The sequence below is a fragment of the Oncorhynchus masou genome, chromosome 2, assembly GCF_036934945.1.
Source record: "Oncorhynchus masou masou isolate Uvic2021 chromosome 2, UVic_Omas_1.1, whole genome shotgun sequence".
Classification (NCBI taxonomy): Eukaryota; Metazoa; Chordata; class Actinopteri; order Salmoniformes; family Salmonidae; genus Oncorhynchus; species Oncorhynchus masou.
This window is the reverse complement of record NC_088213.1, coordinates 29,367,623-29,386,803: the sequence shown is the minus strand read 5'-3', so window position 1 is coordinate 29,386,803 and position 19,181 is coordinate 29,367,623. Positions and strand designations below refer to the sequence as shown.

At 48.4% G+C, this 19,181-nt stretch overlaps 1 protein-coding gene across 1 annotated transcript; it reads right to left on the bottom strand.

The window, feature by feature from the left end:
* Nucleotides 1–4,552: 4,552 nt before the first annotated feature.
* Nucleotides 4,553–6,997, bottom strand: LOC135553874 (uncharacterized). Its single transcript, XM_064985804.1, has 6 exons — nt 6,673–6,997; nt 6,417–6,565; nt 5,762–5,951; nt 5,547–5,671; nt 5,301–5,387; nt 4,553–5,197 (listed from the first exon to the last, which is right to left on the bottom strand). The coding sequence occupies exons 1-6, from the start codon at nt 6,914–6,916 to the stop codon at nt 4,655–4,657; spliced, it is 1,338 nt and encodes a 445-aa protein (XP_064841876.1). The 5' UTR covers nt 6,917–6,997; the 3' UTR covers nt 4,553–4,654.
* Nucleotides 6,998–19,181: the final 12,184 nt, after the last annotated feature.

The following is a 19,181-nucleotide window of genomic DNA, read 5'->3' as shown; positions in this document are numbered from 1 at the left end:
GGGCTTCCGCTGTCTGCAGGGCCATAGGATGACCGGGCAGAGGGAAGGAGGAGGGAGGAGGGAGGAGATGACAGGACTTAGAAAAACGATCCACAATGACCAGGATCGTAGTGTCTCCATGTGAAAGAGAAAGATCTGTTAGGATATCCCCTGACAGATGTGACCAAGGTCATTGTGGAACGGGTGAGAGGTTAACTTACCCCTGGGCATGTGTCGTTGAGCCTTATACTGGGCACACACCGAGCAGGAGGAAACATAAGCCCTCACGTCTTTTGCCAAGGTGGGCCACCAGTACTTTCCAGTCAGACAGAGCACCGTCAGAGATGTGCATCGAGTAATTGTCTCTGGCACCCTCACAGTTAGGGGGAGTGATGAGCTCTACAGCAGAGTCTCACAACTCAATCACTGGTTGAAAACTGTTTTCTGCCCCTCCCAAAAGATAGAATTTGTAGATAATTGGCCCTCTTTCTTTGACTCACCCACAAACAGGACCAAGCCTGACCTGCCGAGGAGTGACGGACTCCATCCTAGCTGGAGGGGTGCTCTCATCTTATCTACCAACATAGACAGGGCTCTAACTCCTCTCGCTCCACAATGAAATAGGGTGCAGGCCAGGCAGCAGGCTGTTAGCCAGCTATCCCCATTGAGAAAGGTTGGGCAAAACTAAACAGTCAATCTCACTAGGAAAGACCTCCTCCATTCCTGTCATTATTGAAAGAGATCACGATACCTCACATCTCAAAACAGGGCTACTTAATGTTAGATCCCTTACTTCAAAGGCAATTATAGTCAATGAACTAATCACTGATCATAATCTTGATGTGATGGGCCTGACTGAAACATGGCTTAACCCTGATGAATTTACTGTGTTAAATGAGGCCTCACCTCCTGGCTACACTAGTGACCATATCCCCTGTGCATCCCGCAAAGGCGGAGGTGTTGCTAACATTTCCGATAGCAAATTTCAATTTACAAAAAAAAAGACGTTTTCGTCTTTTGAGCTTCTAGTCATGAAATCTATGCAACCTACTCAATCACTTTGTATAGCTACTGTTTACTACAGGCCCCCTGGGCCATATACAGCGTTCCTCATTGAGTTCCCTGAATTCCTAGCGGACCTTGTAGTCATAGCAGATAATATTCTAATCTTTGGTGACTTTAATATTTACATTGAAAAGTCCACAGACCCACTCCAAAAGGCTTTCGGAGCCATCATTGACTCAGTGGGTTTTGTCTCTGGACCCACTCACTGTCACAGTCATACTCTGGACCTAGTTCTGTCCCATGGAACAAATGTTGTGGATCTTAATGTTTTTCTTCATAATCCTGGACTATTGGACCACCATTGAACTCCTCGAACTGGTCCAACGCCACGTCCTCCTCTCTCCACACGGCGTTTGCCCACTCCAGCGCTCCTCCTGTGAGACAGGAAATGAGGGCAGCTACTCTCTCACTTCCTGAGGGAGCAGGTTGCACACTGGCCAGATAGAGGTCCAGTTGAAACAGGAATCTCTGGCACTTTGCTGCCATCCCATCATACTCCCTGGGAAGGGAGAGATGCATCCCACTGGAATTCTCTCCGGACTGGAGGGGTGGAGGCAATCCCGGTTGTACTGTTTGAGGCGCTGGAGAGACTCCCTGTCTCTCCCAACGGTCCATGGTTTGAACAACGCGACCCATCATGGCACCAAGTTGACTTAAAATTGCCGAATGTTCCTTGTCGCTCTCCTGGACGTGCTCCTCGACTCCTCTAACTGGGGTACCTGCTGCTGCTGACTCCATGGTTTGGTGTGTACTTCTGTCAAAGGTGTGTAAGAGAGGCAAAGTCAGGTGCAGGAGAGCAGAGTGTAGTGAACAGGCACACTTTAATTCCGTTCCAAAATACACGGCACATAAAAACAATAACGTGACAAAAAAACAGAACATGACAAAAGTAAAGCGCCCGACAATAATCCACAATACCAAACAAACAATTACACACAAAGACATGATAGGAAACAGAGGGCTACATGTAGAATGATAAGGGAATGAAAACCAGGTGTGTATGGGACAAGACAAAACAAATGGATATCTGAAAAATGGTGCGGTGATGGCTAGAAAGCCGGTGATGTCCATCGCTGAACGCCGCACGAACAAGGAGAGGAGCCAACTTCGGCGGAAGTCGTGACAATGACCAGCAGGGTCAAATAATAATAATCACAGTGGTTGTCGAGGGTGCAACAGGTCAGAAACTCAGGAGTAAATGTCAGTTAGCTTTTCATAGCCGATCATTCAGAGTATCTCTACTGCTCCTACTGTCTCTAGAGACTTGAAAACAGAAGGTCTGGGACAAGTAGCACGTATGGTGAACAGGTCAGGGTTCCATAGCAGCAGCACGGCCAGGTGGACTGGGGACAGCAAGGAGTCATCAGGCCAGGTAGTTCTGAGGCATGGGCCTAGGGTCAGGTCTTCCAAGAAAGAAAAAGAAAGAAAGAAAGAAAGAAAGAAAGAAAGAAAGAAAGAAAGAAAGAAAGAAAGAAAGAAAGAAAGAAAGAAAGAAAGAGAAAGAGAGAATTAGAGAGAGCATACTTAAATTCACACAGGATGCCGGATAAGACAGGAGAAAAACTCCAGATATAACAGACTGACCCTCGCCCCCCGACACATACTCTACTGCAGCATAAATCCTGGAGGCTGAGACAGGAGGGGTCGGGAGACAATGTGGCCCCATCCGACGATACCCCCGGACAGGGCCAAACAGGCAGGATATAACCACACCCATTTTCAATGTGTTGTCAGTAGTATCCCCCTGAGGATAGACTGGTCACTTCTTGTTGGAGACCTCATCAATGTTAAATAGGAAAGAAATGGCTTCTCTCAATGTCCTTGTAACTAGATCACTGTGATGCCCTGACCACTTCATGTGGATAGAGGAGTGGGTGTGAGCGTGTGTGTGTTTTTGCGTGTGTAGGTGTGTGTACGTGTATGTCTGTGTGTACATCTGGGTGAGAGACACTTTGATCTCCTTATTGGGTAGATTAATATTTGAATTCATAGATGGATACATCTCACCATCCCTCCTACTGTCTCTCCTCTATATCCACCCAGTCATCCCCCTCTCTTCTCTCCCTCCCCTTTCAGAGTTAATATGTTCTGCATCTTTTCTAGATGAACAATCCTCAAAAACGTCATGCTTAATTACCTACATGTACAGTATCTATGTTATGTTGATTTAGTTCCAGGTCTACTTGTCAACAGTATGTTGATGTCAGGATGATCTTTATTATGGAGAGTGCACTCATGTACAACTAGGGGGTTTCTCAGGTGAGGGACAGCTTGGCTGGAGCCCTAAACGATGTGCTGCTACTACTGCTTCTCTCAGCTCATGATCCATGCAGACCACAGGCATGACAGAGACAGAAAAGTGCAGTTTGACCGAAATCTTCCCTGTGAGAATTCATAAAATACCTCAATTCTCAAAGTGATTTTCTAACGGAGCATTTTTCACCTGGTGTCACGTTCTGACCTTTATTTCCTTTGTTTTGTCATTATTTAGTATGGTCATGGCGTGAGTTGGGGTGGGTAGTCTATGTTTGTTTTTCTATGATTTCGGTATTTCTACGTTTCGGCCTAGTATGGTTCTCAATCAGAGGCAGGTGTCATTAGTTGTCTCTGATTGAGAATAATACTTAGGTAGCCTTGGTTTCACTGTGTGTTTGTGGGTGGTTGTTCCTGTCTGTGTTTGCACCAGATAGGGCTGGTTAGGTTTTCGTACGTTTATTGTTTTTGTTAGTCTATTCATCTACAGTTTTTTCTTTATTAAAGAACCATGAATAGAAACCACGCTGCGTTTTGGTCCGCCTCTCCTTCAAGTAAAGAAAACCTTTACACCTGGTATTTTAATAATTAATTCAATAGTTTCAAAGCTCTCTATTCTGTCACCATTCAAGGTGATAAAACAACACATACAGTATGTGTGCTAATCAATTACTCTGATGACACCAATATATCCTCCCCTCCTGTAATATAGGCAAAGAGAATGATGTGCTGAAGTATGAGGATGTTCCCACCATCCTTATATAGGTTGAATTACTTAACCAATCTCCCTGTAATCAGTTGGAAACCCACCAGTAACACAGCATCTTCAGGTGGCTCAGATATGTGGTGACAGGTGGACTCTATTTGATGCATGTGTAACAAAGGTAATTAGGCCCTGAGTTTGCGAGCTGTTATTAAAATGCTAAACAGTTTAAGGGCTGGATAACATGACGATCTAAACCTCATCAGGATGTGGGAGGGAAGGACAGAGGGAGAAAATAGAACACGTCTGATTTGTATTCACTGTGGGTGAATATGTTATTTCATACATTACAGAATGCAATATGCTTATGGATCATTATTGTCCAAATTAACTCTATGCTGATATATTCACTCTCCCCTACCTGTAGTAGTTTGATTTTTCCCTTGGTAGTAATATTTATTATTTTTGGTGAATTCAAACAAATAGGTCTAATCTAAACATGCTGCGTCACATATCAACAGTAGTGAAAATTGCTGCAGAAAAAATGCTTTATTAATTGTTCAAAGTTTAGCTTTTGCTACATTGAAATGTTCATTAGACCTATTGGCTCTTCAGAGATGCAGAGGCAGCTCGGTCTCCACTGTCAACATGTAATCAGTCAAAAAGTGCTGCAATCTCCAGCAGCATTGCATCCTCATTGTCATTATCAGTAGCAGGGGTAGCGGATGCAGCCATATCCTTCAGCTCATTGTCATCTTCATACTCAGCGATGAGGTCTTCCAGGCTGGTCTCACTGATGGATTTCTTCATAGAGGTGTCTGTTAGGGTGGAGATCAAATCTTTAGCAGAGTCATCCTTCACGTCCTCATCAGTAGTGTTCATGTCCTTAGTGCTCTCAGGGGCCAGTGCCATGTCAAGAGTGGAGGTCTGGGTAATGTAGTCTGACATGTGAAGATCTATCATGGTCTCCGATGAGACCATGGAGATCTGGCTCTGAGAGGTAGAATCGGTCCGTGTGTCTGTGTTCATATCTGATGTCTGTGTTTCCATCTGCGCATGTGTCGAAGTGTTGGTAGAGGATGGCGTTTTCTCTGTCCTAGTTGCCATAGACGAGGTGGGCAGAGGGACTCCGGGAAGCTGCCACTCCAGCGGGACGATGGCCAGGTTCCGAGCCAGGGACAACTGAGAGACTGATCTCTACCCGGAGGAAAAGGGTGGTTAGGTTGAGGTCAGAGGGGAAATTGTCTAGATGCTTTAATCTCTGTCTGTCCGTATAGTAATTTAGGTTTCAGTAACTTACGTGGGCACGTGGTAGAGTCGGAGAGTCAGGTCTTATGTAAATTTCCTCCACAGGGGTCTTCACTTGCCGGCGTGTCCTTCGATTTTCCTGCACAACACAATTGTGCACAACACCCAATGATAACACAGCATTATGGGAAAGATATTTTGCTCACAATAAAATATGATACAGCATGTTTGGTTGTCTCACAGAGTTAGGTCTTTGTCCTGAATTAGTTCCCTTGTCTGTTTCTGGTGTTGTACTTACGGGTTCGTGGTCCTGAGATGATTTCAACAGCTGAACTTCAGTCCGGTCTTTCTCCCTGCCCACCTTTCCATTACTCTTGTCCTTGACCCTTTGGGTTGTAACATCACCTCCAGACAAGTCTGAACCTGTGTAGATTAGACATTTTGAAGACACGTTCTTCCAAGTGGAGCCAATCTCATTCTATATCTAATCAGCAGACACCCCATAACACTCACCGGTATCAGATGCATTATCTTTGTCCTGGTCCTTTCTACTCTGTCTGTTCTGAGAGGGACGAGTCTTCCTCAGCTTGACTTTCCCACCACAGCAGAAGAGAGTGAACAGCTGCAGGGCCGCCACAGCTGGATGGATGCTCTTCTTCTTCTCTTTCTGCTGGGTCTCCTTTGCTTGCTCGTCAGGGGAGACCTCAGTGTCGCAATCAGTACATCAGTTAGAAATCTACTGACATTTCAAACTACAATATCAATGTTGTAAATACGTAGCCAATGATCTCTAGCTTGATTGGCAACAAATAGTATTTCCTAAGTGTGTTTCCATGTCAAAATGTTACCCCATAATAACGAGGGTTAGTGCTGTCCGTGATCCTTGGGACGTCCCTACCCTAAACCCGAACCTTAACCCTTACCTTAACCATTTCAATTTCAACGTCAAAGGTCAGAGTTGGGACGTTCCATGGAATCTGTTTAGACTTTTCCTAATAACTATAAGGGCCTACCCCATCCGAAGGGGCATTGTGACATTATCACATTTGTCAAGCCATGTCAAAGGATCAGATTCAACACAATATGCTGTGTTTTCCGTATGGTGGTCATTATCAGTTGTCAAATGCATTGGTTAATCCTCATTAATAAGCAAGTTTGGATGTTTTACCGAGTTAGGTCTTAGTTTAATGTCCTTTTCTTTTTCCTGTGTCGTTCTGGATTTGTGGTCCTGAGATTCAATGCTATGTTTCTCTCCCCCAACCTTTCCTTTACTCTTGTCCTTGTTTCTTTTCACGTCACCTGCAGAGTAGTCCAAGCCTGTAAGTGAAACATTTCTAAGACACATAACCTGTTTTTTCCCAAGTGAAGCCTAGATAATTGTACTATGTAGCAGCACTAATCAATATACACCTCCTAACACTCACCAGTATCTGAGTCATTATTGTTGTTTGTATCATTTATCGTTGTTCCCTTTCTCCCATCACCACTCTGGGAGGGATCAAAGGGTGTTTTCTTCACCTTGACGCAGCTCAGCAGTGTAAACAGCTGAAGAAAGGTCAGGGCTTGAGGGATCCTCTTCTCCTTGGGTTTATCTTTATGTTCCTGTGTCTCCTTTGGTTTCTCCCTATGGGATACCTCAGGGACAGGGTCACTTAGTCTCTGACCCATGTCACGACAAGGTAGTGTACTGTTGTAATCAATCAAATCAGTTATAGGTTGAGAGATCGTTCGAATGTAGCAAATGCGCTCTACCTGAGCTTGTCTGACCGTTTTAATGTGGTCTGAGATTATGACATAAGTGTGTTTCCGTGGCAACATGTTACCTCATAATGTTCCCTTCTAACAACTAGTTCTCCTTCCCTGGTGAAGGGGGATTGTGACATCACCAAGTTAGTTACCTATCCACATATCCACCCAGAACACTGGAACATCCTATTTCTATGGACCTAGTCTGCCTGTATGTCTGTATTTTCCTGCTGGATCAAATGATGATCCTTCCACTGTATGTCTGTCTCTCTCTTTCCTTCTCTCTACCTCTCTCTCTCTGGCTGTACTGATATTCAACCTCTGCCTTCACCCTATTGCAGCAGTGTATTTTCTCATAATTTGCCTGCATCATGTTGCAAGGAGAGAGTGGCTGAGCACACTGAGCACATATTAAAAGCAGATCGCCGCCACATGTAGCATTAGAGACAGCAAGCCTCCCTGGCTCAGCACCTGTTAGTGTCAGCTTTTAAGTGCTACATGTCAGCCTGATAATTACTCTGTGTGTCATCAGCAGAGGTGATTAGTGATAAAAGCTCACAGAACATGATAGGCTAACACCTCTGGAGGCACCTGGATGCATCACAGTAGTTTATCCATTTCACTCAGACCACTAACGATAGGTTTGCAGGTATGCAAGCAAAAACACACACCCACACACACACACACACACACACACACACACAGACGTTATGCTCTTCTATCCCCATGACGACCTAAAATTAATTTCCATTCAAAATCCTATTATCCTTAACTCCTAACCCTAAACCTTACCCTTACCATAACCCTAACTTTAACCTTAACTCAAACCATAACCTTAACCTGTAACCCTAACCCTTACCCAAACCCTAAACCTAACCTAACCCCCCCCCCCCCCCACGCACAAACACACACCACATGCGCACACACACACACACACACACCACGCATTCATTTCTAGGAACGCATGCACACACACATTACTGCAGACACGGACACACACACACGGTCCATCATGTCCTATGAGCAGGGCAAAAACAACAGCTGACAGACCGTAATAGAGCCTGTCTGTCAAATCAAAAGTATTTATAAATCAAATCAAATTTATTTATAAAGCACTCCTAACATCAGCTGATATCTCAAAGTGTTAAACAGAAACCCAGGCAAAATCCCCAAACAGCAAGCAATGCAGGTGTAGAACCACGGTGGCAAGGAAAAACTCCCTAGAAAGGCCAGAACCTAGGAAGAAACCTAGAGAGGAACCAGGCTATGAGGGGTGGCCAGCACTCTTCTGGCTGTGCCGGGTGGAGATTGTAACAGAACATAGCCAAGATGTTTAAATGTTCATAGATGACTGTCGAATGTGTATATGGGAGGCAAAGTCAGGTGCAGGAGGAGAGCAGAGTGCAGTGAACAGGCACACTTTAATTCCTTTCCAAAATACATAGCACATAAAAACAATAACGTGCCAAAGACACGGAGCATGACATAAGTAATAATCAATCCACAATACCGAACAAACAATTACACAAAAAGACATGATGGGAAACAGAGGGCTAAATACATGTATAATGATTAGGGAATGAAAACCAGGTGTGTATGGGACAAGACAAAACAAATGGATATATGAAAAATGGAGAGTTGATGGCTAAAGAGCCGGTGACTTCGATAGCCGAATGTATCCCAAATAAGGAGAGGAAACAACTTTGGCGGAAGTCGTGACAGTACCCCGCCCTTGACACGAAGTTCCGGTGTCGAGCCTACACCGGCCTCGGGGACAACCTGGAGGGCGAGGTGAAGGGTGATCCGGCAACGGTGAAACTCCCGCAGCAGTCCTCAGGACTTTAAAGGGCCCCACAAACCGCGGACCCAGCTTCCGGCAGGGCAGTCGGAGGGGCAGGTTACGGGTCGAGAGCCAGACCCGGAAGACGTGAGTAAACAGGGCTTCCGCAGTCTGCCGAGCCATAGGATGACTGGGCAGACAGAAGGAGGAGGGAGGATAGAGGAGGGAGGAGATGACAGGACTTAGAAAAACGATCCACAACGACCAGGATCCAAGTGTTCCCCTGTGAAAGAAATAGATCTGTTAGGATATCCACTGACAGATGTGACCAAGGTCATTGTGGAACGGATATGGGATTCATTTACCTCTGGGCATGTGTCTTTGAACCTTACACTGGGCACACACCGAGCAGGAGGAACCATAAGCCCTCACGTCTTTTGCCAAGGTGGGCCACCAGTACTTTCAAGTCAGACAGAGCACCGTCGCCACTGGCGGTGGTCAGTCCAGATGAGGAAAGGGTGTTTAGCCCCCTCAAGCCAATGTTTCCACAACTTCAACGCTTTAACCACAGCCAACAACTCGCGGTCCCCCACATCATAGGTACGCTCTGCTGGGATGAGCTTCTTCGAGAAGAAAGCACAGGGACGGAGTTTTGGTGGCGCACCCGAGCGCTGTGAGAGCACGGCTCCTACCCCAGCCTCGGACGCGTCCACCTCCACTATGAATGCCAAAGAGGGATACGGATGGGCCAGCACGGGTGCCGAAGTAAACAGAGCTCTTAGCTGCTCAAAATCCCTGTCCGTCTCAACCGACCACATGCAACAGTACAGGACCCCCTTCAGCAATGAGGTAATGGGAGCAGCAACCTGGCCAAAACCCCGGAAAATTCTCCGTTAGTAACTGGCAAACCCTAAAAACTGCTGCACCTTCTTTAGCGTGGTGGGAGTCGGCCAATTATGCATGGCTGCAATGCTGTCACTCTCCATCTCCACCCCTGATGTGGAAATGCGAAACCCTGGAAAGAAGACGGCTTGCTGAACGAACAGGCACTTCTCAGCCTTGACATACAGGTCATGCTCCAACAGTTGTTCAAGTACCTTGCGCACCAAGGACACAGGCTCGGTGCGTGTAGCAGAGTGTTTGAGAATGTCATTGATATACACCACTACACCCTGCCTGTGCAGGTCCCTGAACATCTCGTCTACAAAGGATTGGAAAACTGATGGAGCATTCATCAACCCGTACAGCATGTTGAGGTACGCATAATGCCCTGTGGTGGTACTAAACGCTGTCTTCCACTCGTCTCCCTCCCGGATACGCACCAGGTTATACGTACTCCTGTGATCCAGTTTCGTGAAGAAGCGCGCCCCATGCATTGAATCAATCGCCGTGGCAATAAGATGTAGCGGCTAACTGTATCTCACCGTGATTTGATTGGGTCCTCTATAGTCAATGCACGGGCGTAAACCTCCATCCAACTTCTTCACAAAAAATAAACTTGAGGAGGCGGGTGACGCAGGGATTCAGAGACATATGTATCCATAGCCACTGTCTCCGCTTGCTACAGGGGATACACGTGACTCCTAGGAACACAGCTTCTGCCAGGAGACTTATCGCACAATCCCACCGTCAATGACGTGGTAATTGAGTCGCCTTCCTTTGACAGAAGGCGAGAGCCAAATTGACATATTCTGGGGGGGATGTGCACGGTGGAGACCTGGTCTGGACTTTCCCTGCCGTGGTAGCACCAACGGCAACCCCTGCACACCTCCCTGGGCACTCTGGCCTTCATGATTATCCTGGACCATTATGGTCGACTATCCAGAGCGTGAACCGGGAAGGGTCTAACTCCAGGAAAAATGGAGATCCCTAAACTTATGGCTAACGCTCTGTCGATAAAATTCCTTGCTGTGCCTGAATCGACAAGTACCTTATGCAGGGAATGTGGAGAAAATTCAGGGAAACAAACAGGCACAAACAGTTGATCAACAGAGGATTCTGGTTGAGTGTGGTGCGAACTCACCTGGGGTTACGCCAGAGTTGCCTCGACTCCCAGAGGAACCAACACGGCACTCACCGGCAGTTTGTCCTCTGCGGCCACAAATGGTGCATGTGATGGCTCCTCCTCCTGTCTCCCTATGAGCAGCCCCTCCTAACTCCATGGCCACCGGAGGGGGGGTGCTGGAAGATGGCACCGACAGAGCCTCCTCTGGACGTCCGTGGGTGACCAACAGGTTATCATACCGGATGGACAAATCCACCAGTTGGCCAAAGGAGATGGTGGCATCCCTGCAGGCCAGCTCACATCAGACGTCCTCTCGTAGGCTTCATCGATACTGGTCGATGAGGGCCCTGTGTTCCAGCCTGCTCCGCCGGCCAAGGTCCGGAATTCCAGAGCGAATTCCTGGGCGCTCCTCGTCCCCTGCCTCAAATGGAAGAGCCTTTCTCCCACCGCTCTACCTTTGGGTGGATGGTCGAAGATGGCCCGGAAACGGGTGAACTCCTCGAAGTTGTCCAACACCGCGTCCTCCTCTCTCCACATGGCGTTTTCCCACTCCAGCGCTCCTCCTGTGAGACAGGAAATGAGGGAAGCTACTCTCTCCCTTCCTGAGGGACCTGGTTGCACAGTGGCCAGATAGAGGTCCAGTTGAAACAGGAATCCCTGGCACTTTGCTGCCATCCCATCATACTCCCTGGGAAGGGAGAGATGCATTCCTCTGGAATTCTCTCCGGATGGGACGGGTGGAGGCAATCCCGGTTGTACTGGTCGAGGCGCTGGATAGACTCCCTGTCTCTCCCATGGTTTGAACAACGCGATCCATCATGGCACCAGGTTGATTTAACATTGCCGTATGTTCCTGGACGTGCTCCTCGACTCCTCTAACCGGGGTACCTGTTCCTGCTGACTCCATGGTTTGGTGTGTAATTCTGTCAACGGTGTGTAAGGGAGGCAAAGTCAGGTGCAGGAGAGCAGAGTGTAGTGAACAGGCGCACTTTAATTCCGTTGCAAAATACACAGCACATAAAAACAATAAGTGACAAAAACACGGAACATGACAAAAGCAAAGCGCCCGACAATAATCCACAATACCAAACAAACAATTACACACAAAGACATGATAGGAAACAGAGGGCTAAATACATGTAGAATGATTAGGGAATGAAAACCAGGTGTGTATGGGACAAGACAAAACAAATGGATATCTGAAAAACGGAGCGGTGATGGCTAGAAAGCCGGTGATGTCCATCGCTGAACGCCGCCCGAACAAGGAGAGGAGCCGACTTCGGCGGAAGTCGTGACAATAACCAGCAGGGTCAAATAATAATAATCACAGTGGTTTTCGAGGGCGCAACAGGTCAGAAACTCAGGAGTAAATGTCAGTTAGCTTTTCATAGCCGATCATTCAGAGTATCTCTACTGCTCCTGCTGTCTCTAGAGAGTTGAAAACAGAAGGTCTGGGACAAGTAGCACGTATGGTGAACAGGTCAGGGTTCCATAGCCGCAGTCAGAAAAGTTTAAACTGGAGCAGCAGCAGCACAGCCAGGTGGACTGGGGACAGCAAGGAGTCATCAGGCCAGGTAGTTCTGTGGCATGGTCATAGGGCTCAGGTCCTCCAAGAGAAAGAAAGAAAGATAGAAAGAGAGAAAGAGAAAGCGAGAGAGAATTAGAGAAAGCATGCTTAAATTCACCCAGGACGCCGGATAAGACAGGAGAAATACTCCAGATATAACAAACTGACCCTAGCCCCCCGACACATACTCTACTAGAGCATACATCCTGGAGGCTGAGACAGGAGGGGTCGGGAGACAATGTGGCCCCATCCGACGATACCCCCGGACATGGCCAAACAGGCAGGATATTTTCAATGTGTTGTCAGTAGTATCCCCCTGAGGATAGACTGGTCACTTCTTGTTGGAGACCTCATCAATGGTACAGTCTCTTGAGGAAAGAAATTACTTCTCTCAATGTCCTTGTAACTAGATCACTGTGATGCCCTGTGTGACGACTTCTGCCAAAGTCGTTGTCTCTCCTTGTTCGGGCGGTGCTCGGCGTTTGACGTCACCGGCCTTCTAGCCATCATTGATCCATTTTTCATTTTCCATTGGTTTTGTCTTCCCACACACCTGTTTTCAATCCCATTCATTTACCTGTTGTGTATTTAACCCTCTGTTTCCCCTCATGTCTTTGTCAGAGATTGTTTTATTGTCAGTGTTGTTTATTGTTGTGTTGGTGGGCGACGGGTCCTCGTACCCATGTTTGTTCATGTCTGTACATATTTAGTGTTATGGAGCATGTTCTGTGGACATTTAATAAAAGACTCCATTTACACTCCATTTTGACTCTCCTGCGCCTGACTTTCCTGCCACATACACATGACACTGACACCATGACCACTTCATGTGGATAGAGGAGTGGGTGTGAGCGTGTGTGTGTTTTTGTGTGTGTAGGTGTGTGTACATGCATGTCTGTGTGTACGTGCATGTCTGTGTGTACGTGCATGTCTGTGTGTACATCTGGGTGAGAGACACTTTGATCTCCTTATTGGGTAGATTAATATTTGAATTCATAGATGGATACATCTCACCATCCCTCCAACTGTCTCTCCTCTATATCTCTTCTCTCCCTCCCCTTTCAGAGTTAATATGTTCTGCATCTTTTCTAGATGAACAATCCTCAAAAACGTCATGCTTAATTACCTACATGTACAGTATCTATGTTATGTTGATTTAGTTCCAGGTCTACTTGTCAACAGTATGTTGATGTCAGGATGATCTTTATTATGGAGAGTGCACTCATGTACAACTAGGGGGTTTCTCAGGTGAGGGACAGCTTGGCTGGAGCCCTAAACGATGTGCTGCTACTACTGCTTCTCTCAGCTCATGATCCATGCAGACCACAGGCATGACAGAGACAGAAAAGTGCAGTTTGACCGAAATCTTCCCTGTGAGAATTCATAAAATACCTCAATTCTCAAAGTGATTTTCTAACGGAGCATTTTTCACCTGGTGTCACGTTCTGACCTTTGATCTAGTTACAAGGACATTGAGAGAAGCCATTTCTTTCCTATTTAACATTGATGAGGTCTCCAACAAGAAGTGACCAGTCTATCCTCAGGGGGATACTACTGACAACACATTGAAAATGGGTGTGGTTATATCCTGCCTGATTGGCCCTGTCCGGGGGTATCGTCGGATGGGGCCACATTGTCTCCCGACCCCTCCTGTCTCAGCCTCTAGGATTTATGCTGCAGTAGATTATGTGTCGGGGGGCGAGGGTCAGTCTGTTATATCTGGAGTATTTCTCCTGTCTTATCCGGCGTCCTGTGTGAATTTAAGTATGCTCTCTCTAATTCTCTCTCTCTCTCTTTGTCTTTCTTTCTTTCTTTCTCTTGGAAGACCTGAGCCCTAGGACCATGCCTCAGAACTACCTGGCCTGATGACTCCTTGCTGTCCCCAGTCCACCTGGCCGTGCTGCTGCTATGGAACCCTGACCTGTTCACCATACGTGCTACTTGTCCCAGACCTTCTGTTTTCAACTCTCTAGAGACAGCAGGAGCAGTAGAGATACTCTGAATGATCGGCTATGAAAGCTAACTGACATTTACTCCTGAGGTTCTGACCTGTTGCACCCGCGACAACCACTGTGATTATTATTATTTGACCCTGCTGGTCATTGTCACGACTTCCGCCGAAATTGGCTCCTCTCCTTGTTCGGGAGGCGTTCAGCGATGGACATCACCGGCTTTCTAGCCATCACCGCTCCATTTTTCAGATATCCATTTGTTTTGTCTTGTCCCATACACACCTGGTTTTCATTCCCTAATCATACTACATGTATTTAGCCCTCTGCTTCCTATCATGTCTTTGTGTGTAATTGTTTGTTTGGTAATGTGGATTATTGTCGGGCGCTTTACTTTTGTCATGTTCTGTGTTTTTGTCACGTTATTGTTTTTATGTGCCGTGTATTTTGGAACGGAATTAAAGTGTGCCTGTTCACTACACTCTGCTCTCCTGCACCTTACTTTGCCTCTCTTACACACCTTTGACAGAAGTACACACCAAACCATGGAGTCAGCAGCAACAGGTACCCCAGTTTGAGGAGTCGAGGAGCGCGTCCAGGAGAGCGACAAGGAACATTCGGCAATGTTAAGTCAACTTGGTGCCATGATGGATTGCGTTGTTCAAACCATGGACCGTCGGGAGAGACAGGGAGTCTCTCCAGCGCCTCGAACAGTACAACCGGGATTGCCTCCACCCGTCCCGTCCGGAGAGAATTCCAGGGAGTATGATGTGATGGCAGCGAAGTGCCAGGGATTCCTGTTTCAACTGGACCTCTATCTGGCCAGCGTGCACCCAGCTCCCTCAGGAAGGGAGAGAGTAGCTGCCCTCATTTCCTGTCTCACAGGAGGAGCGCTGGAGTGAGCAAACGCCGTTTGGAGAGAGGAGAACGTGGCGTTGGACCAGTTCGAGGAGTTCACCCGTCGCATCCGGGCCATCTTCGACCATCCACCCGAAGGTAGAGCGTCGGGAGAAAGGCTCTTCCATTTGAGGCAGGGGACGAGGAGCGCCCAGGAATTCGCTCTGGAATTCCGTACCTTGGCCTGCGGAGCAGTCTGGAATGCAGGGCCCTCATCGACCACTATCGATGCAACCTACGAGAGAACGTTCGACATGAGCTGGCCTGCAGGGATGCCACCATCTCCTTTGACCAACTGGTGGATTTGTCCATCTGGTATGATAACCTGCTGGTCACCCGCGGACGTCCAGAGGAGGCTCTGTCGGTGCCATATTCCAGCAACCCCGCTCCGGTGCCCATGGGGTTAGGAGGGGCTGCTCATAGGGAGACTGGAGGAGGAGCCATCACATGCACCATCTGTGGCCGCAGAGGACACACTCATTTACATTTAAGTCATTTAGCAGACGCTCTTATCCAGAGCGACTTACAAATTGGTGAATTCACCTTCTGACATCCAGTGGAACAGCCACTTTACAATAGTGCATCTAAATCATTAAGGGGGGGTGAGAAGGATTACTTATCCTATCCTAGGTATTCCTTGAAGAGGTGGGGTTTCAGGTGTCTCCGGAAGGTGGCGATTGACTCCGCTGTCCTGGTGTCGTGAGGGAGTTTGTTCCACCATTGGGGGCCAGAGCAGCGAACAGTTTTGACTGGGCTGAGCGGGAACTGTACTTCCTCAATGGTAGGGAGGCGAGCAGGCCAGAGGTGGATGAACGCAGTGCCCTTGCTTGGGTGTAGGGCCTGATCAGAGCCTGGAGGTACTGCGGTGCCGTTCCCCTCACAGCTCCGTAGGCAAGCACCATGGTCTTGTAGCGGATGCGAGCTTCAACTGGAAGCCAGTGGAGAGAGCGGAGGAGCGGGGTGACGTGAGAGAACTTGGGAAGGTTGAACACCAGACGGGCTGCGGCGTTCTGGATGAGTTGTAGGGGTTTAATGGCACAGGCAGGGAGCCCAGCCAACAGCGAGTTGCAGTAATCCAGACGGGAGATGACAAGTGCCTGGATTAGGACCTGCGCCGCTTCCTGTGTGAGGCAGGGTCGTACTCTGCGGATGTTGTAGAGCATGAACCTACAGGAACGGGCCACCGCCATGATGTTGGTTGAGAACGACAGGGTGTTGTCCAGGATCACGCCAAGGTTCTTAGCGCTCTGGGAGGAGGACACAATGGAGTTGTCAACCGTGATGGCGAGATCATGGAACAGGCAGTCCTTCCCCGGGAGGAAGAGCAGCTCCGTCTTGCCGAGGTTCAGCTTGAGGTGGTGATCCGTCATCCACACTGATATGTCTGCCAGACATGCAGAGATGCGATTCGCCACCTGGTCATCAGAAGGGGAAAGGAGAAGATTAATTGTGTGTCGTCTGCATAGCAATGATAGGAGAGACCATGTGAGGTTATGACAGAGCCAAGTGACTTGGTGTATAGCGAGAATAGGAGAGGGCCTAGAACAGAGCCCTGGGGGACACCAGTGGTGAGAGCGCGTGGCGAGGAGACAGAATCTCGCCACGCCACCTGGTAGGAGCGACCTGTCAGGTAGGACGCAATCCAAGCGTGGGCCGCGCCGGAGATGCCCAACTCGGAGAGGGTGGAGAGGAGGATCTGATGGTTCACAGTATCGAAGGCAGCCGATAGGTCTAGAAGGATGAGAGCAGAGGAGAGAGAGTTAGCTTTAGCAGTGCGGAGCGCCTCCGTGATACAGAGAAGAGCAGTCTCAGTTGAATGACTAGTCTTGAAACCTGACTGATTTGGATCAAGAAGGTCATTCTGAGAGAGATAGCGGGAGAGCTGGCCAAGGACGGCACGTTCAAGAGTTTTGGGGAGAAAAGAAAGAAGGGATACTGGTCTGTAGTTGTTGACATCGGAGGGATCGAGTGTAGGTTTTTTCAGAAGGGGTGCAACTCTCGCTCTCTTGAAGACGGAAGGGACGTAGCCAGCGGTCAGGGATGAGTTGATGAGCGAGGTGAGGTAAGGGAGAAGGTCTCCGGAAATGGTCTGGAGAAGAGAGGAGGGGATAGGGTCAAGCGGGCAGGTTGTTGGGCGGCCGGCCGTCACAAGAAGCGAGATTTCATCTGGAGAGAGAGGGGAGAAAGAGGTCAGAGCACAGGGTAGGGCAGTGTGAGCAGAACCAGCGGTGTCGTTTGAGAGAGGGAGGAGGGGGAGGGGGAGGAGGATTCAGGAGGGAGGAGAAGGTGGCAAAGAGCTTCCTAGGGTTAGAGGCAGATGCTTGGAATTTAGAGTGGTAGAAAGTGGCTTTAGCAGCAGAGACAGAGGAGGAAAATGTAGAGAGGAGGGAGTGAAAGGATGCCAGGTCCGCAGGGAGGCGAGTTTTCCTCCATTTCCGCTCGGCTGCCCGGAGCTCTGTTCTGTGAGCTCGCAATGAGTCATCGAGCCACGGAGCGGGAGGGGAGGACCGAGCCGGCCTGGAGGATAGGGGACATAGAGAGTCAAAGGATGCAGAAAGGGAAGAGAGGAGGGTTGAGGAGGCAGAATCAAGAGATAGGTTGGAGAAGGTATGAGCAGAGGGAAGAGATGATAGGATGGAAGAGGAGAGAGTAGCGGGGGAGAAAGAGCGAAGGTTGGGACGGCGCGATACCATCCGAGTAGGGGCAGTGTGGGAAGTGTTGGATGAGAGCGAGAGGGAAAAGGATACAAGGTAGTGGTCGGAGACTTGGAGGGGAGTTGCAATGAGGTTAGTGGAAGAACAGCATCTAGTAAAGATGAGGTCGAGCGTATTGCCTGCCTTGTGAGTAGGGGGAAGGTGAGAGGGTGAGGTCAAAAGAGGAGAGGAGTGGAAAGAAGGAGGCAGAGAGGAATGAGTCAAAGGTAGACGTGGGGAGGTTAAAGTCGCCCAGGACTGTGAGAGGTGAGCCGTCCTCAGGAAAGGAGCTTATCAAGGCATCAAGCTCATTGATGAACTCTCCGAGGGAACCTGGAGGGCGATAAATGATAAGGATGTTAAGCTTGAAAGGGCTGGTAACTGTGACAGCATGGAATTCAAAGGAGGCGATAGACAGATGGGTAAGGGGAGAAAGAGAGAATGACCACTTGGGAGAGATGAGGATCCCGGTGCCACCACCCCGCTGACCAGAAGCTCTCGGGGTGTGCGAGAACACGTGGGCGGACGAAGAGAGAGCAGTAGGAGTAGCAGTGTTATCTGTGGTGATCCATGTTTCCGTCAGTGCCAAGAAGTCGAGGGACTGGAGGGAGGCATAGGCTGAGATGAACTCTGCCTTGTTGGCCGCAGATCGGCAGTTCCAGAGGCTACCGGAGACCTGGAACTCCACGTGGGTCGTGCGCGCTGGGACCACCAGATTAGGGTGGCCGCGGCCACGCGGTGTGGAGCGTTTGTATGGTCTGTGCAGAGAGGAGAGAACAGGGATAGATAGACACATAGTTGACAGGCTACAGAAGAGGCTACGCTAATGCAAAGGAGATTGGAATGACAAGTGGACTACACGTCTCGAATGTTCAGAAAGTTAAGCTTACGTAGCAAGAATCTTATTGACTAAAATGATTGAAATGATACAGTACTGCTGGAGTAGGCTAGCTGGTAGTGGCTGCGATGTTGACACTACACTAATCAAGTCGTTCCGTCGAGTGTAATAGTTTCTACAGTGCTGCTATTCGGGGGCTAGCTGGCTAGCTAGCAGGTTGATTGCGTTACGTTACCTTAAAAGAACGACAATAACTGGCTAGCTAACCTAGAAAATCGCTCTAGGCTACACAATTGTCTTAGATACAAAGACGGCTATGTAGCTAGCTAGCTACGATCAAACAAATCAAACCGTTGTACTGTAATAGTTTCTACAGTGCTGCTATTCGGGGGCTAGCTGGCTAGCTACGTTAAAAGAACGACAATAGCTGGCCAGCTAACCTAGAAAATCGCTCTAGA